The sequence below is a fragment of the Ylistrum balloti genome, unplaced genomic scaffold, assembly GCF_031769215.1.
Source record: "Ylistrum balloti isolate Yb309-2 unplaced genomic scaffold, AGI_CSIRO_Ybal_v1 Utg369724, whole genome shotgun sequence".
In the NCBI taxonomy this organism is placed as follows: Eukaryota; Metazoa; Mollusca; class Bivalvia; order Pectinida; family Pectinidae; genus Ylistrum; species Ylistrum balloti.
Window position 1 is genome coordinate 2,706,214 of NW_026781942.1, and position 20,030 is coordinate 2,726,243.

The following is a 20,030-nucleotide window of genomic DNA, read 5'->3' on the forward strand; positions in this document are numbered from 1 at the left end:
TTCGGAATTGATGGAAGAAACTGCCTTGCATAATTTACATGATAATGACTACTGACCATGCTGAAACTTTCCTGCCTTTACACTGTTAAACATATTCCCAAAGTATTTTTAGTAGCATAGCTAGACTATAGCCTAATTTCATTTACTCGTGATCTCATCACATATTAATAAGCATTTAGTCAATTGTAATCATTGCAATTGCACGAAGCTGCTTGAGGAATTTTGCTCATCTCTGACGCTTTACCTACAACTTAGAGAATTCTGTATACTGTAACTTTTTGCTTGCGATTCATTTTCGCTATAGCTAAGTCGGTGGTCCACGGTCATTAAAAATACAAAAGGAAAGCAACTCCAGATTTTAAAAAATGACCACTACCTATAACTGGCAAAAAAAGAGTTATGATAAGTTTTGTAAAACATTTCTATATTTACCTTTCATTTGGTGCATAACATTACAGGTAACGAGAAATTCACAATACGTACATGAGATTAACATCTCAATGACCGGAGATTTTATCGTCCATGTAATTATCTTTGATGGAAGTAACATGCCGTTTCAAGGGCGGTCACTCCGACTTTTTGTGAGAGGAGTTCCGGATAGCACTATACCAGTGAACAGGTAAGAAAGGTTCCGATGTCATTACGCGCGTAACTTCAAAATAGATATTTTTATTACTTTGATACAATATCATGGTAAGGGAAAGCATCAACTATCAATCAAGCTGGCGGTAATGAGAATTTTTTGAAAAAAATCATGCAGATAATGAAAAAAGGGCGCAATTTATGAAAAATATCATGGGGGAAAAATATTTACTTTGAAATTGGAAATTAAATGATTTTTTTTCCATAGTGATTTTTGTCATTTGTGATTCGATGCTCACTACCTATAGCGATTTGCATTTCTCGGGAAACTGAGAAACGGACCAGTCTGTGGTGACATGGCTGTGTCCTAGGGAAGACACTTCTTATTACTTTGAAAGGCATGCGAGATGGGACGTATGTTGTTCAGTAAGGTAGGCTACCGCTTCTACCAGGAAACCCCGCCTCAAAATGATCACGGCTGTTCAAGGGGAGATAAACCCCGCAAGCAATCGTGAATTCATCACCATGAAATAGGACAGATATAAAACACCATTTGTAATTCGGTGTAAAATTGTCGCAAAGTTAATAGCCGTGAACTTGCTATGATGATTAAATAAGAAGCCATGAAAGCACATGGATTACAGTGATGGTTATTTCTGCTGATGAACAGTGCTTTATAGCAATATCTTCAAACCTGTAACATTTCCTCGATATTGTAAAATTCCATGCTTAAAAACATCTTTTACTTCTGGGAACAACTTTGAATATAGGGTTATTATAAAATAACATAATACGCTAACAGCACAGTGTCTATAAGAAGACAATAAAACTGAAATATCATCCATACAGGCTCTTGACGAATGAAGTAAAGACTTTTACAAAATACACGATTATCTGGGCAGATGATAAGAGATTAAACTGCATGACACAACTGATTCTTCTTCTGCTACACTTCTACGACACATCATTTATACTTGTAGCCCGAAGAATCATTTAATGAATTAGGAATATTACAATAGACTAAAGCAAATGTTGTGCCATATATTTGGAGCTGTATTTCAACTATATATCTATATAGCAGCAAATTATATGTGACATGCATGTTATGGCAACTCTCGTCGCAAAGCGGGGCTTAAAATCCAAAGCATTGTTCATGTAAAAGCATTATACAAGTGAAACACACCAGTTCTAGCTAGGGTATCATCCACGACCGGTATCACTGATGCAGCTCAAGCAATGCTTCAGACGATAGGTTCGGGGTATAATATAAACACACAAAGGCGCAACTGATACTCCCCCTTATGTTAAAATGGAAATCCTACAGAAGTGCATTTATCAACGAGACTTAAATAAACAATAAAAACTGAACCGATATTAACTGTAAAAAAAACTGAGCGTAGGAAAAGGGGTTGGGTGAGGGTTGGGGGGAATGGGGGTAGAGGGCGGAAGGGTTTGACAATTTTTTTTTCAGAGAGCCACGAATTCCACTAAAGTTGAAATACAACAAAAAAAAGAAGAAGATTTTGTAGTACATGATAAAATGCAGTTGTATGATATAAATTGCCTGGTCCAAATAACACTTCCTTGCGCATGGTGCTTTTGGATCATAAACGAATATCCTATCAAACAACCTAAACACGGAAGAAAATATGCTTTTCAATCTATAGTCATTTGGCGTGTCATGCTTGTAGAAGTGGTATAAGTGACCTGAGACTCGTGGTTCTTCCCGTGAGGAGGTGATGGAAATGTACCACTAGTATGGAGGGTAGGGTTTTTTTTATCGTGTCATAATAAAACTGCGTGATACTCTACAATGATATTCATATATATATATCATTGTATGATACTCTAGCTACTATGGGAAGTACATTCAATCAAACCTTTGTATCTCCATTATCGACGTCGACCTTGAAACAAATAAACAGGTCAAGTTAGTATTCAGAGATATGACGTGATAAGCCATCCCGAGCCGTAGTGCTGTTAGTACATTAAGGCCTTGCCATTAGTACATATCAGAAATAGAAAATCCAACATCAGTTCCTAGTTATTCGAGATTTATAAAATGAGACTCCTCGAAATTTTCATTTTATCGAAGCACTGGCAAAGTAAAAAAAAATTGTGGTGGCGAGTTTCTTCAGTTTCAAATGAGATGGAAACGACTGTGAGATTCTGTTTATCACATAACTCTCATACTTTTGCAAAATTTCTTGAAAAAAAGTGTTTTGTGACACTAAACGTATTTCTTATCTCTTATTCTCTCTCTATATATTTCTTTACTGTCGTCAAATTGCATTTGACGCTATGAACTTATGACGTCACAGTTGGAAATTTCAGCCGATCACAGCTTGGTTATATTGCACATGTGTATAAAACAAAAACAAACAAAAAATAGGTAATTGGTTTTATTACACTGAATAGTTATGTGATAAAACATGAAAAGTTACGACAGCATCACAAAGATGCCTGATTGTAAAGGTGGTTATTTTCGAGGAATTATGTCTATCACTGAAAGAATCTAGCAGTGATACTTTGAAAAAAAATCAAAGAAAGCGATTGACCATTTCCTGGTAAAATACATCCGTTTCCCATTAAGATTGTACAACAGACAGACAAGTGAATAAGTGTCTTTCTATAGAAAGTTAGAATTAGATAAAGAAGAGTAAAAAAATGACTAAATTGCATCAGACAGCTGTCCTTCTAGGACTCGTTAGTCATATAAAGAGCGACTAAGCAGACAGAAATATACGCAAATTGATATCCTTGTGATAAATCAAGAAATAAACGATATTTTATAAAAACAAAAAAAACTAAAGGCATACTGGATGTATTGAACGAAAAATAAATTTAAATCAGATTAAAAATGCTACACTGTGGTTCCTTCATATGGATTATTGATTAGCTAATCAAAGTATAATGACAATGAAATGTTTCTTCTAATTCTTAGTTGGAAGTTTCTGGCAACAGTAATCCATAAGCCCAAACGAACACATTTATTTTATGTTCGTATTGCAGTAGGAATGGGACTTGGCTAAAGAATAAAAAACTAAGAGCTATCAGGCATGGAATATCCGAGGAAATTAACAAAATTGCACAACTGGTTGCTTGGGAAAAGTCACTAAAAGTGTCTCTTTTTCAAGTAGGATAGTGATATTGAAATAACGAAGAAAATACCGACATGTCTATAGAATCTTCATTACATGGAGACCACTAAAAAACTACAAGAAGACCAAGTGTTCTGGAAGAGTAAGCGCCTTCTCTTTCATTGACGACATCCGCCATGTAAATCTTAGTACATATGAGTGAGTATGGTCACGTTTTAAAATAAGGTCAATTAAACCAACAACAAAACCAACAGACAAACTAACGTACATCAGGCATCATGAAAAGTCATCTTCATTTGAATCACACAAATAATGAAAATTGTTGATGAATGTAGCATAGAAAAAGATCCTTCTCGGATATGAACCCATCGAAGGTAAGTCACGGGGTTTCAGCGTAAGTCACGGGGATTCAACGTAAGTCACAGGGACTTACTGTAAGTCACGGGGGTTCAGCGTAAGTCACAGGGACTTAATGTAAGTCACGGGGGTTCAGCGTAAGTCACAGGGACTTAATGTAAGTCACGTGGGTTCAGCGTAAGTCACGGGGATTCAACGTAAGTCACAGGGACTTAATGTAAGTCACGGGGATTCAGCGTAAGTCACGGGGGTTCAGCCTAAGTCACGGGGGTTCAGCGTAAGTCACGGGGGTTCAGCGTAAGTTAAAGGGACTTAATGTAAGTCAAGGGGATTCAACGTAAGTCACAGGGACTTAATGTAAGTCAAGGGGATTCAACGTAAGTCACAGGGATTCAACGTAAGTCACAGGGACTTAATGTAAGTCACGGGGATTCAGCGTAAGTTAAAGGGACTTAATGTAAGTCACGTGGGTTCAGCGTAAGTCACGGGGATTCAACGTAAGTCACAGGGACTTAATGTAAGTCACGTGCGTTCAGCGTAAGTCACGGGGATTCAACGTAAGTCACAGGGACTTAATGTAAGTCACGGGGATTCAGCGTAAGTTAAAGGGACTTAATGTAAGTCACGTGTGTTCAGCGTAAGTCACGGGGATTCAACGTAAGTCACAGGGACTTAATGTAAGTCACGGGGATTCAACGTAAGTCACAGGGACTTAATGTAAGTCACGGGGATTCAACGTAAGTCACAGGGACTTAATGTAAGTCAAGGGGGTTCAGCCTAAGTCACAGGGACTCAATGTAAGTCACGGGGTTCAGCGTAAGTCACAGGGACTTAATGTAGGTCAAGGGGGTTCAGCGTAAGTCACGGGGGTTCAGCGTAAGTCACAGGGACTCAATGTAAGTCACGGGGGTTCAGCGTAAGTCATAGGGACTTAATGTAAGTCACGGGGGTTCAGCGTAAGTCACAGGGACTTAATGTAAGTCTCGGGGGTTCAGCGTAAGTCACAGGGACTTAATGTAAGTCATGGGGGTTCAGCGTAAGTCACGGGGTTCAGCGTAAGTCACAGGGACTTAATGTAAGTCACGGGGGTTCAGCGTAAGTCACAGGGACTTAATGTAAGTCACGGGGGTTCAGCGTAAGTCACAGGGACTTAATGTAAGTCACGGGGGTTCAGCGTAAGTCACAGGGACTTAATGTAGGTCAAGGGGGTTCAGCGTAAGTCACGGGGGTTCAGCGTAAGTCACAGGGACTCAATGTAAGTCAAGGGGTTTCAGCGTAAGTCGGGGGTTCAGCGTAAGTCACAGGGACTTAATGTAAGTCACGGGGGTTCAGCGTAAGTCACAGGGACTTAATGTAAGTCACGGGGATTCAGTCTAAGTCACGGGGGTTCAGCGTAAGTCACAGGGACTCAATGTAAGTCAAGGGGTTTCAGCGTAAGTCACAGGGGTCAGCGTAAGTCACGGGGGTTCAGCGTAAGTCACAGGGACTTAATGTAAGTCACGGGGGTTCAGCGTAAGTCACAGGGATTTAATGTAAGTCACGGGGGTTCAGCAAAAGTCACGGGGTTCAGCGTAAGTCACAGGGACTTAATGTAAGTCACCGAGTTCAGCGTAAGTCACGGGGGTTCAGCGTAAGTCACAGGGACTTAATGTAAGTCACGGGGGTTCAGCATAAATCACAGGGACTTAATGTAAGTCACGGGGGTTCAGCGTAAGTCACGGGGGTTCAGTGTAAGTCACTGGGGTTCAGCCTAAGTCACCGAGTTCAGCGTAAGTCACGGGGGCTCAGCGTAAGTCACGGGGGTTCAGCGTAAGTCACAGGGACTTAATGTAAGTCACGGGGGTTCAGCGTAAGTCACGGGGGTTCAGCGTAAGTCACGGGGGTTCAGTGTAAGTCACGGGGGTTCAGCCTAAGTCACCGGGTTCAGCGTAAGTCACGGGGGTTCAGCGTAAGTCACAGGGACTTAATGTAAGTCACGGGGGTTCAGCGTAAGTCACAGGGACTTAATGTAAGTCACGGGGGTTCAGTCTAAGTCACGGGGGTTCAGCGTAAGTCACAGGGACTTAATGTAAGTCACGGGGGTTCAGCGTAAGTCACGGGGGTTCAGCGTAAGTCACAGGGACTCAATGTAAGTCAAGGGGTTTCAGCGTAGGTCACAGGGGTCAGCGTAAGTCACGGGGGTTCAGCGTAAGTCACAGGGACTTAATGTAAGTCACGGGGGTTCAGCGTAAGTCATAGGGACTTAATGTAAGTCACGGGGGTTCAGCGTAAGTCACGGGGTTCAACGTAAGTCACGGGGGTTCAGCCTAAGTGACGGGGTTCAGCGTAAGTCACAGGGACTTAATGTAAGTCACGGGGGTTCAGCGTAAGTCACAGGGACTTAATGTAAGTCACGGGGGTTCAGCGTAAGTCACAGGGACTTAATGTAAGTCACGGGGATTCAGTCTAAGTCACGGGGGTTCAGCGTAAGTCACAGGGACTCAATGTAAGTCAAGGGGTTTCAGCGTAAGTCACGGGGGTTCAGCGTAAGTCACGGGGGTTCAGCGTAAGTCACAGGGACTTAATGTAAGTCACGGGGGTTCAGCGTAAGTCACAGGGACTTAATGTAAGTCACGGGGATTCAGTCTAAGTCAAGGGGTTTCAGCGTAAGTCACAGGGGTCAGCGTAAGTCACGGGGGTTCAGCGTAAGTCACAAGGGTCAGCGTTTTCGGTTCCATTTGATTTACTATTGACTTGATTATTTTATCTTTTGTCCTGGCATTTGCATGCCTGAACTATTTTTGGGGCCTTACAGGTCTCCATACTTTAGGGGAATTAGTCCCAACCTGGTCAAAACCTTCATCTTCATAACTTTGATTTTACACTTTACTTTGTATCAATACAGGATGTAATTTGAATATGTGCTTCACAAGGCCACATGAAAGTAACTGCTTGTTTATCCAGTTCTTAAATGCAGCAAATATATATATCAAAACTACAGGTTATGACATTGTCAATGCATTTAATAAACAGTTTTTCCCCTTTATTAAAATGACCATAAAATGATATTTTCAGTATAAGAGCTTGAATATCCTGATTTTGTTCTTGGTTGGGCGGTATGATAATAAGATCCCGCGAATGTTTTTTTCTTACATTCTATTGATACCATCTTACATTAAACAAACATTTGCTGTATTTTCATTGGTGTATTTCTTGATTTGTTTAACATTTTAATTTGAACCGTAACCTTTGGCTGTCATATCCGTTTGTACTGCCAACAGGCTTGTTAATTTGAATTTGGTTATGATGATATCATGATTAGCTTAAAGTTAAGAATCTAAATAGTAGCTTTGAATTATTGTTTATATAATTCAAGAGTTGACAAGTTTTATAAAAAAAACTTTGAATAGTTTTACAGCCGATTTGCCAAATAGTCGCTCGTAACACTATCAACAAACTATTTCAAAAGCAAACACAGATGATCGTTAAACCATCCACCATCTACATATACTTTAAATGTTTGTATCATAAACGTTATCTCCTGTTCGAATACCTATATTTTTACTTTGTTTCAATATATGTACATTACAAAATAGAGATTTAGAAACAAATTGGTACATTATTCTTATCCATTTCTCCAAATCATCAAAGTTGTTCAGTACAGCGATCACACGAAAAATACTGTTTCATAACGTGAATATCTAAAAAAGCTGAAGTAATTTATAAACATAATTGGAGAAGAAATAAATTGTGTAATTGCAATATATTTATCATACGCAATACATGAATGTATGATTATAATAATTCTATCCTAATTTAAGATATGGATAATTACAAAATAACTATTTTTAAAGGTCATTTTTACAATATATATTACAATATTTTTGTGTCTGAATAACCTCATCGTAAAATGGCTCTGTATAATACTCTCTTTGAATAAAATATTTTCTGCAAAGAAAATGAATTAACGAAACTTATAGTCGAACTTCGTTATTTCGAAGTCTGCTGGGCGGTTAGAAAACTTCAAGTTTTCAAAGTATTCAATTTAAGTGAGGTCGAATGTTTGGTGTAAAGTTTGGCCGGGACAGACGATATACTTCGAATTAAAGGGGGTCTTCGAGTTATAAGTGTTCGAGATAACGAGGTTCGATTGTATTTTCAATGTACCCACAAGTACAAAAAGAGGCGGTGTCTTCGTATCATTATTGAGATAATATTAACCAGTGTGGGTTTATATATTGTACCATCTAATATGGTCCATACCTTTAGCTGTGCGGAGGAAAATCCCATAAGACACATGCCCGTCCTGAAGGTTGATCCAGATGTCACAAGCTGCCTCATTTTGAAATTTGTACGTCGCATTGGTCCATCCGGGTCAGACAAATTCCCAACATTACAACGTCCCAATACGTAGAGGAACCCATTCAACGCTTCTCTATCCGTCTTCTTGTGCTTGGATGCACATCCCTACAAAAAAGAAGTTTTGCACAACGTTATTTGCAAATGTTAAGAAAAAGTGCACAAAACACACATTCCCGTGATTAACATCTTTCAATCACAAAATTGCACAAAAGGCAAAATTGCTTTCTATCCAGGGTTCCTCGTTAATTATACGGGTCTAAAATGATGAAAACTTAGGATCGAACCAAGCTTTAAAATGTAGAATTAGATCGAGTATAGCTAGAGAATAAACTGCATCCTATCTGTGGCTATTTCATCTTTCTAGGATTCTCGGTGATGCAAGGGGCCTATCGTATTGATACCTAAGAGGCGACAGACCCAAGTCGAAATTGAATGGGAAATCTTCAGATGCACTAACCTAATGTTCCAATCAATTTTCATCATTTTTCAACAAAGAATCACTTCAATATCTATAGAATGACAAATAGCATAAAGACAATTATTTTTTGTTTGTCTCAAGCTGTTTCTGTGAAAGATTTATCCAGAACTTGTATAGGTTTTTTTCCAAAGTTTTGATCAAACTTTAAAAGCGATTTTGTGATTTCGAAATTATTCGGCCGTATCCTAGATTTCAAAATTTGGACACTTAGCATCACTGACTAGTTTTAGAGTTTAAGAGAGTTTTAGTAGTATTATGCAGTTAATTGATTTTCGGTTCTAAAGGATGTAAACAAAACTTGATACTCACCATGAAAGTGTTGTTCCTGATAAGAATGTTGGAGCCAAGGAGTTGGTTTTGCTGTTTATATGTGGCCGCGGTTCCCAAAAATGGTGGTTCTGTAACGCAAAAGTATCTAATATTATTCCATAGGCGTCGCGAACAGACCGTGAAATCTTTTTTTCTGGTAGGAGGATTTACTATGATTTCGTGAATGAGTTTTCTTGACACTAGCACAATATTTATTCGTGAAATCAAGTTTAAAAAGAAACATAACAAAAAAATACAAAATTTGTATATATCTAAGTGATAGTCCTTCTTTTTGACATCATTTTCCTTTTTGTATTTAATTATCGCATAGAGCACGTGCTTTGTATTTTCACAGATTGACTATCAATACATATCCATAAAGACTTGTAATAAGACTGGTAACACATGACTAACTGGTCTGCCCTAGTGACATCTTGAATGTGAGAATATATACATGTATATACTTAAGTCATGCTAATTGGAAGTGTGTTTCAGCGATTTAAATAAAGTTAAAACAGCACTAAAGAATTTCCGGAAACTTGACAGGATTTGCAGAACTTGACGTCATCTACAACTTCAGCTATAACTAGACATAGGAGATTCTGATATTAATGACATATACAATGGAATCATATAACAATGATCTCATGACAGTTTAGACAGGGAATTTCCTATGTGTGATATGGGCTAGGAATCAAATAACTTTGATCTCCTCTAAATAAATTGAAGATTTCCTGCATTCACAAAAGGATTTTTATGTACATGACGTGAACACATAGATTCCCACCGACGGCTGGCATCGCCCTTGTACACGAAGCTCGTTGTCCAGCTTTGAAATCAATTGGGCATCTGAAGAAACCACCGGGTTCTGGGATCTCATCATACATGGTACTGTTCGAGCTTGGAGCACCGACTATGGCCCTGAAATACAATCACAATTATATATTTTTTTTCTGTATATGAAATTTAAAAAATCATGCAGATTGTCACAGTGTTATCTAGTATTTGATATTAAAAAACACAAGAAAATATCAACATGTCAACATAATTATAATCCAAAACCAGTAAAACTAAGGCAAAGCATGAACAAAACAACGATTTACACGAAAACTCGTGAAAAAGTACGAGGATGATAAAACCATTGTGCTAGAGGAGTATACATAACAGCCCAACAGGCAAATGAGCATCAAACACGTCCAGCTTCTTATCGTAAAACGGAACCAACAGGCAATGTAACGAGCATCAAACACGTCCAGCTTCATATCGTACAACGGAACCAAAAGACGAGGTAACGAGCATCAAACACGTCCAGCTTCATATCGTGAAAACCCTTTGTTACGAGTTTGTCTGTCAGTTGACGACTTCTCATGTGGATAACTCGTAAAGTCATGGGTAAATTTCAACTATATTTTGCATGATTTTTTTCGTTTTCTCATGGCGTTCATAGTTTCAATCAGGATGGCATTCAGAAACCAGCATTTACAGATGTGATGATTGTTCGCTAACAGTTTAGATATGGCTGGGTATTATGTACCGTATTAACGGATGTTAAAAGGATACATACACACTAACAGTAGTAGTTTCACGTATTTTTGTATTCGTGGGAGGGAGTTTGATGGAAGAGCGACAAAGTAAGGAACGTAAGATAGCCTCTTAAAACACAAAAATAAAGGGATTCTTGGGAGGAAGGGTTCAAGATACAATAATTATCGATAACAGGCCAGTGGAGGCGGAAAATGCAAACACGTCATAAAAAAGTCACTAACTCAAGAAACATACCATAATAACGATTTTCTTACTATAGTGATATATACATACCGACTTATAAAGTCGTATCTAAATATATATACGGTTTACCATGGTGATATATACATACCGACTTATAAAGTCGTATCTAAATATATATACGGTTTACCATGGTGATATATACATACCGACTTATAAAGTCGTATCTAAGTATATATACGGTTTACCATGGTGATATATACATACCGACTTATAAAGTCTTATCTAAATATATATACGGTTTACCATGGTGATATATACATACCGACTTTTAAAGTCGTATCTAAGTATATATACGGTTTACCATGGTGATATATACATACCTATACGGTTTACCATGGTGATATATACATACCGACTTATAAAGTCGTATCTAAGTATATATACGGTTTACCATGGTGATATATATATATACCGACTTATAAAGTCGTATCTAAGTATATATACGGTTTACCATGGTGATATATATATATACCGACTTATAAAGTCGTATCTAAGTATATATACGGTTTACCATGGTGATATATACATACCGACTTATAAAGTCTTATCTAAATATATATACGGTTTACCATGGTGATATATACATACCGACTTATAAAGTCTTATCTAAATATATATACGGTTTACCATGGTGATATATACATACCGACTTATAAAGTCGTATCTAAGTATATATACGGTTTACCATGGTGATATATACATACCGACTTATAAAGTCTTATCTAAATATATATACGGTTTACCATGGTGATATATACATACCGACTTATAAAGTCTTATCTAAATATATATACGGTTTACCATGGTGATATATACATACCGACTTATAAAGTCTTATCTAAATATATATACGGTTTACCATGGTGATATATACATACCGACTTATAAAGTCTTATCTAAATATATATACGGTTTACCATGGTGATATATACATACCGACTTATAAAGTCTTATCTAAATATATATACGGTTTACCATGGTGATATATACATACCGATACGGTTTACCATGGTGATATATACATACCGACTTATAAAGTCGTATCTAAGTATATATACGGTTTACCATGGTGATATATATATATACCGACTTATAAAGTCGTATCTAAGTATATATACGGTTTACCATGGTGATATATATGGTTTATGCAGTCGTTGGTTAGTTAAAATATCTTTCATGTAATAAATTACAGTATATCATAATGCCCATTAACAAATGATTTGCTTACGTCATCGTTATCTGGATGAACTTTCTTACTGTCGTTGAATCAAAATCACCTTTCGGCCTTAATTTGAAGCAAAATACATATGTAGTATTAAATCGTGTGTGGGTATTTGTTGTGATTTCAAAATATGTCAACAGTTAAGCGATGGTTAGTTAAAACAGTCAGGTTTTGCTAAGTGTTTTAAAATATTTTCAAAATAAGACCAGGCAGAGACTAGCGAGAGCCATCATTAATCTTTTAATACACGTTAACAGACGATATACATAACAGCAGGCGTCCTTATTCACGTCGGGGTAGGGAGTATTTGATGTCTCACTGTTCAAGTGTACGAGCGTTGTGATAATGGCCGTTACATCAGTAATAAAAACACATCTAAAGGAGACGTGCCCGCAACACAGTACTGAGATACTGATCTCGCATGGGTTTTGTGTGATGTCACACTGACGGTGCTTTTAGACAGCGATTTGTGGGATGTGATATGGATATTTGACAAGGCTTTAAGCAACAATTTTGTGGGGTGTGGTATAGATATTTTATACGGGGTTTAGACAGCGATTTGTGGGATGTGATATGGATATTTGACAAGGCTTTAAGCAACAATTTTGTGGGGTGTGGTATAGATATTTTATACGGGGTTTAGACAGCGATTTGTGGGATGTGATATGGATATTTGACAAGGCTTTAAGCAACAATTGTGTGGGGTGTGGTATAGATATTTTATACGGGGTTTAGACAGCGATTTGTGGGATGTGATATGGATATTTGACAAGGCTTTAAGCAACAATTTTGTGGGGTGTGGTATAGATATTTTATACGGGGTTTAGACAGCGATTTGTGGGATGTAATATGGATATTTGACAAGGCTTTAAGCAACAATTTTGTGGGGTGTGGTATAGATATTTTATACGGGGTTTAGACAGCGATTTGTGGGATGTGGTATGGATATTTGACAAGGCTTTAAGCAACAATTTTGTGGGGTGTGGTATAGATATTTTATACGGGGTTTAGACAGCGATTTGTGGGATGTAATATGGATATTTGACAAGGCTTTAAGCAACAATTGTGTGGGGTGTGGTATAGATATTTTATACGGGGTTTAGACAGCGATTTATGGGTCACATGGAAATTTTCATCAAGCTTACAGGCAACGATTTGTAGGCCGTGATTGTGTTTTTTCAGAAGGTGTTTAGACAGCGATTTGTAGGGTGTGATATGAATATTAGACGGAGCGTTTGTGGGGTGAGATATGACAATTTGACGGGGGTGGAAGGCAGCGATTTTCTGGATGAGACATAGGACGAGGGTTGTTGGTGATTTGTGTAGTCTGGTTTGTACATGTGAGTGGTTAGTGTGATAAAAAGTGGTTTGTACAGGTGTGTGGTTGGTGGGTTAGTTGGGCTAGGACAGGTGTGTGGTTGGTGGCACTAGGTGGGTTGGTACAGGCGTGTGGTTGGTTGTACTATGTGAGTTAGGACAGGTATGCGGTTGGTGGGACTAGGTGGGTTGGTACAAGTGTGTGGTTGGTGGGTTAGATGGGTTAGGGCAGGAGTGTGGTTGGTGGGTGAGGTTGGTACGGACAAATGTGTGGTTGGCGGGACTATGTGGGTTGGTACAGGTATGTGGTTTGTGGGACTAGGTGGGTTGGAACAGATGTGTGGTTGGTGGTAGAAGGCGCGTTGGTACACGTGTGTGGTTGGTGGGACTAAGTGCGTTGGAACAGGTGTGTGGTTGGTGGTAGAAGGCGGGTTGGTACACGTGTGGTTCGTGGTACTAGGTGGGTTGGGACAGTTGTGTGGTTGGTGGAACTATGTGGGTTGGAACAGGTGTGTGGTTGGTGGGACTATGTGGGTTGGAACAGGTGTGTGGTTGGTGGGACTAGGTGGATTGGAACAGGTGTGTTGTTGGGCGGACTATGTTGGTTGGGACAGTTGTGTGGTTGGTGGAACTAGGTGGGTTGGAACAGGTCTGTGGTTGGTGAGACTAAGTGTTTTGGAACAGGAGTGTAGTTGGTGAGAGAAGGTGGTTTGGAACAGGTGCGTGGTTGGTAGGTGAGGTTGGTACGGACAGGTGTGTGGTTGGTGGGACTAGGTGAATTGATACAGGTATGTGGTTGGTTGAACTAGGTGGGTTGGTACAGGTGTGTGGTTGGTGGGACTAGGTGGGTTGTAACAGGTGTGTGGTTGGTGAGACTATGTGGGTTGGTACATATGTGTGGTTGGTGGTAGTAGACGGGTTGTACAGGTGTGTGGTTGGTGGGACTAGGTGTGTTGGAACAGTTGTGTGGTTGGTGGGACTATTTGTATTGGTACAGGTGTGTAGTTGGTGGTACTAGGTGGGTTGGAACATGAGTGTAGTTGGTGAGACAAGGTGGATTGGCACAAGTTTGTGGTTAGATGGGTTAGGACAGGTGTGTGGTTGATGGTTGAGGTTAGTACAAACAGGTGTGTGGTTGGTGAGACTAGGTGGGTTGGAACAGATGTGTGGTTGGTGGTAGAAGGCGGATTGGTACGGGGGTGTGGTTGGTGGGACAGGTATGTGAGTTGGAACAGGTGTGTGGTTAGTGGTAGAAGGCAGGCTGGTACAGGTATGTGGTTAGTGCGACTAGATGGGTTGAAAAAGGAATGTGGTTTGTGGGACTATGTGGGTTGGAACATGAGTGTAGTTGGTAGGACTAGGTGGGTTGGTACAGGTATGTGGTAAGTGGGACTAGGTGGATTGGAACAGGTGTGTGGTTGGGCGGACTATGTGGGTTAGGACAGTTGTGTGGTTGGTGGAACTAGGTGGGTTGGTACAGGTGTGTGGTTGGTGGAACTAGGTAGGTTGGTACAGGTGTGTTGTTAGTGAGACTTAGTGAGTTGAAACAGGTGTGTGGTTGATGGGTTAGATAGGATAGGACAGGTGTGTTGTTAGTGAGACTTAGTGAGTTGAAACAGGTGTGTGGTTGATGGGTTAGATAGGATAGGACAGGTGTGATGTTAGTGATACTAAGTGAGTTGAAACAGGTGTGTGGTTGATGGGTTAGATAGGTTAGGACAGGTGTGATGTTAGTGATACTAAGTGAGTTGAAACAGGTGTGTGGTTGATGGGTTAAGTGAGTTGAAACAGGTGTGTGGTTGATGGGCTAGATAGGTTAGGACAGGTGTGATGTTAGTGGCACTAGGTGGGTTGGGTAGGTTAGGACAGGTATGTGCTTGGTGGGACTAGGTGGATTGTAACTGGTGTGTTGTTGGTGGAACTTTGTGGATTGGAACAGGTGTGTGGTTGCTTGGACTAGGTGGGTTTGAACAGGTATGTGCTTGGTGGGACTAGGTGGATTGGAACTGGTGTGTGGTTGGTGGAACTTTGTGGATTGGAACTGGTGTGTGGTTGGTGGAACTTTGTGGGTTGGAACAGGTGTGTGGTTGGTTGGACTAGGTGGGTTTGAACAGGTGTGTGGTTGGTTGGACTAGGTGGGTTGGAACAGATGTGTGATTGGTGGTAGAAGGCGGATTGGTACGGGGGTGTGGTTGGTGGGACAGGTATGTGAGTTGGAACAGGTGTGTGGTTAGTGGTAGAAGGCAGGCTGGTACAGGTATGTGGTTAGTGCGACTAGATGGGTTGAAAAAGGAATGTGGTTTGTGGGACTATGTGGGTTGGAACAGGTCTGTGGTTGGTGAGACTTAGTGTGTTGGAACATGAGTGTAGTTGGTAGGACTAGGTGGGTTGGTACAGGTATGTGGTAAGTGGGACTAGGTGGATTGGAACAGGTGTGTGGTTGGGCGGACTATGTGGGTTAGGACAGTTGTGTGGTTGGTGGAACTAGGTGGGTTGGTACAGGTGTGTGGTTGGTGGAACTAGGTAGGTTGGTACAGGTGTGTTGTTAGTGAGACTAAGTGAGTTGAAACAGGTGTGTGGTTGATGGGTTAGATAGGTTAGGACAGGTGTGATGTTAGTGATACTAAGTGAGTTGAAACAGGTGTGTGGTTGATGGGTTAGATAGGTTAGGACAGGTGTGATGTTAGTGATACTAAGTGAGTTGAAACAGGTGTGTGGTTGATGGGTTAGATAGGTTAGGACAGGTGTGATGTTAGTGATACTAAGTGAGTTGAAACAGGTGTGTGGTTGATGGGTTAAGTGAGTTGAAACAGGTGTGTGGTTGATGGGCTAGATAGGTTAGGACAGGTGTGATGTTAGTGGCACTAGGTGGGTTGGGTAGGTTAGGACAGGTATGTGCTTGGTGGGACTAGGTGGATTGGAACTGGTGTGTGGTTGGTAGAACTTTGTGGATTGGAACAGGTGTGTGGTTGGTTGGACTAGGTGGGTTTGAACAGGTATGTGCTTGGTGGGACTAGGTGGGTTGGAACTGGTGTGTGGTTGGTGGGACTAGTTGGGTTGGAACTGGTGTGTGGTTGGTGGGACTAGTTGGGTTCGAAGTGGTGTGTGGTTGGTGGGACTAGGTGGGTTGGAACAGGTGTGTGGTTGGTGGAACTTTGTGGGTTGGAACTGGTGTGTAGTTGATGGGACTAGGTGGGTTGGAACTGGTGTGTAGTTGATGGGACTAGGTGGGTTGGAACTGGTGTGTGGTTGGTGGGACTAGTTGGGTTCGAAGTGGTGTGTGGTTGGTGGGACTAGGTGGGTTGGAACAGGTGTGTGGTTGGTGAGACTTTGTGGGTTGGAACTGGTGTGTAGTTGGTGGGACTAGGTGAGTTGGAACAGGTGTTTTGTTGGTTGGACTTAGTGGGTTGGTACAGGAGTGTGGTTGGTGAGACTAGATGAGTTGGTACAGGTTTATGGTTGGTTGGACTGGGAGTGGGAGCCTACATGTGAGTGATTGCTTGGACTAGGAGAGTGTATCCGTATAACTTTCTTTAGAGAGGTGGGGAGTGGTTGGGAAGGGGGTGGGGGTTCCTGGTATCTGGTTGGCGTGACATGAAGTGAGTCAGTATAGGTATTTGGGTGGTCAGAACAGTATAGCGGTGGATTGGTACAATTGTGTCGTTGGTGGAATTAGGAGTGAGACCGTACAGGATTTTGCTTAATGGGACTAGAAGCTGGTCGGTACAGGTACGTTGTCGATAGCAAAAGAAAGGCAAGTATCGGTGTGTTGTTGGCGGGACCAAGTGAGGGTTGTTACGGGCGTATGGTTGTTACGAGTACGAGTGAGTTGGTACTGGTGTATGATCCATGGGACCCGACCAGGAAGTTCAAATGATACATCGAGCTGTTTTACGCTTTTGTATTTGATAGTACTTGAACTCGTGTGTGACTGGACCGCCAACTTTGAGTACATGGTGTTTTATAGCAGGGTCAGTGGTGGCGTAGTGGGATTAGAATGAGCGTTGCTAGATTGTTATAGCTAAAAATAACTTTGCCTTTGTCATGACTAAAATAACTGGTAACATAATAAAGCGTCAAGATAGCATATGATTTCGTTATTGAAACAAACGCATGCTTATGTGAATGTATAAGTTTAAAAGAAGGGTTCTTAACACTCTGTTCCTCACCATGTTTCCTCATTCCAATGATACATTCCTGAGGAGAATCCAAATTGTATGCCCTTCTTAGGTCCATCAAGAATCACAATATTTTCTGTGTCGATGTTAAATCCCAGTACTCCAACAACAGCTAGCAGTAAAACCACGGTTCTCAGGGTCGCCATGACAGGTTCTGTAGTTACACGGTCCACAGAGAAGATCTCACTTATTTTGTTTTCATTTAAACATATATATCTAAAATTAAAACCTTACCACTCCTCAACCGTCAAGTCACTGTAATTACTTGTATTCGTGATATTAGCAATACACAACTAACATACAATCCTCTATTGTAACTTAGCGGATGTCAAACGGGAAGCTGGAGATTGCGCGCTCTGTAACCCAAGTGAACATCGCATCATTAAGGACGAGAAAGTATTGTCTGCTTGTTGCGTCTTAGTTAGAATTACAACCAATTTAACTTGTCTAGAACAAAATATAGCATATCAAAACCTCTTGGATGTTAAGTACGGAAAATGCTGATTATTACCCAAACAGACTACAGCTTAGTAGGCCCAGAGCAGCCGGAGGGTGCGATAACGGGGTTACATAGGTCGGTCCCAACACGTGTTCCGTCGGTATGGTACAACCAGATGTTTTGCATGCTTAAAATATATGTAAGTTTACTTATCATCTTCGTGGAAATCTGTATCAAATCACACAAGAAGGAATTGCATTTTCGTGACCCCTATCTGCGTATGTAAGGCCCTTCGCATGTAAATATTGCTATACCTCCATTGATAAGCAAGTATATTTCATATACATTTTTCTGAAGGATGTTTACATAAAGGTAAAAGCACACCCTCCAAAATATGATGTTATTTCTTCAGCATACGTCTTACTTTAATGTTCCGACAGTAACACTCTGTTTTTACACTATTGCAAACATTTTTCTCATTTCGTTTACAGAAGTGTCACTTATATAAGGAAGACTGGCACAAGATGTAAACTGTTAATTTATATTAAACTTTCACTGCTCTAAACGTGTAATATGTCTTTCCATTACTATTTGACTAAAGTTCAGTTAATTTTGCACATTGATACAAACTACAGGCATTTGATGTGATTAGGACCTAGGGACCCGAGCATAACTTGTGTACTGGTTTATCATTAAATTGGTTTTCTTATTTTTAAAATGTTAAACACACATTTTATCTATTTTTATATGATGGTTAATGGAGTGAATTAAGCACTCTCAGATTGAAATCCTACCATTGTATATATCTATGGGTACGAATATGAGTTATTAGATTATATGTCTCAACTTTAATTGACCGAATTGGCCAATGATTAGATATACATATTTAGTATCATAGTGACTTGTTAAAACCCTTTGATTAAATCAGAGACGGAAAAAAATCATTTTCGAATATTAAGAAATATCAAATGTCTTGAAACTGATTACACGGAGCAACATACTTTCGACACTGGCTGGCATTAGTTGTTTCGTTCGATGGAAATGTCAGTTATATCCTCCAGGATTCACTCTCGTTTTTTCATAATGGCTTTTATCCGGATTTTAAGACCATATCATACTGTTTTAAATTTGAGCATCCGAATGCCAGAAAAGCGGAAGTGTTGACATATTGTCTGTTTCCTTAACTCTAGCGTCAAGTTGTTCAGTATATGAAGTCGAAAAGGATTTGTAACCACAAAAACACACCCTTCCGATACACCACAAATCATGTGTATATACTTTATGCGCTGTCGCGTACTTGAATACACAGTTCAGCCATCATAATTTTGTAAACAAGAGGACACAAGAAAAATATATCTGATATTTACAAGAAGTAACAGTTAAGTTCCTTGTGGGCACAGCCGAATCTTTTTTGTCAAATTATAAAGTCAAATTTTAGAGTCGACGTACAGAAGGAATCGTCATGTGTACCCAGCATATGAAGGGATACCTTGGAAATAATTTTCTTCGCTTTGTAATTTCGTTATATCTTCTCTGTGCTTACAAAAATCCAGTAAAAAGTAAGCCAATCTGTTAAGAGAAATGTTTAATTACGTACTGATTATCATTAAAGGTTTTTCCATGCGAGAAGATTCCGGTTTCATCACGCGAAAGTGCCTCACTAAATTAACTATTATAACGACTGGCTTGTAATCCTTTAAGCTGAACATCCATAAACCTAGATAAGAGGTTCACAATCATTGCATTCAATAAGTAATGATCCATTTTCATCAGTTATATACACAGCTGTGTAAGCTAACTTTGAATAAACCGGAAGTTGTTGTGATTGTTAGAGGAACGTTAAGTATGCTCGATAAAATTGTTAGAGTTGTTAGGCAAATGTTATTCTAATGACTAAAAATAGGATGTTTAGATGGTT

General features: G+C 39.9%; 1 protein-coding gene across 2 annotated transcripts in view; it reads right to left on the reverse strand.

The window, feature by feature from the left end:
• LOC132565545 (integrin alpha-9-like) overlaps positions 1-17,903 on the reverse strand; it is a 43,273-nt gene extending 25,370 nt beyond the window's left edge. The window contains exons 1-5 of one of the 2 annotated variants that reach the window (XM_060230193.1): positions 17,665-17,903; positions 9,956-10,089; positions 9,169-9,257; positions 8,283-8,486; positions 2,463-2,489 (exon numbers count right to left, since the gene is read on the reverse strand). In XM_060230193.1, coding sequence (XP_060086176.1) covers positions 2,463-2,489; positions 8,283-8,486; positions 9,169-9,257; positions 9,956-10,089; positions 17,665-17,819 — 609 coding nt within the window. In that variant the 5' untranslated portion in view covers positions 17,820-17,903. The remainder of the gene's footprint in view (positions 1-2,462; positions 2,490-8,282; positions 8,487-9,168; positions 9,258-9,955; positions 10,090-17,664) is intronic. The other variant, XM_060230194.1, reaches the window with a different exon arrangement.
• Positions 17,904-20,030: the final 2,127 nt, after the last annotated feature.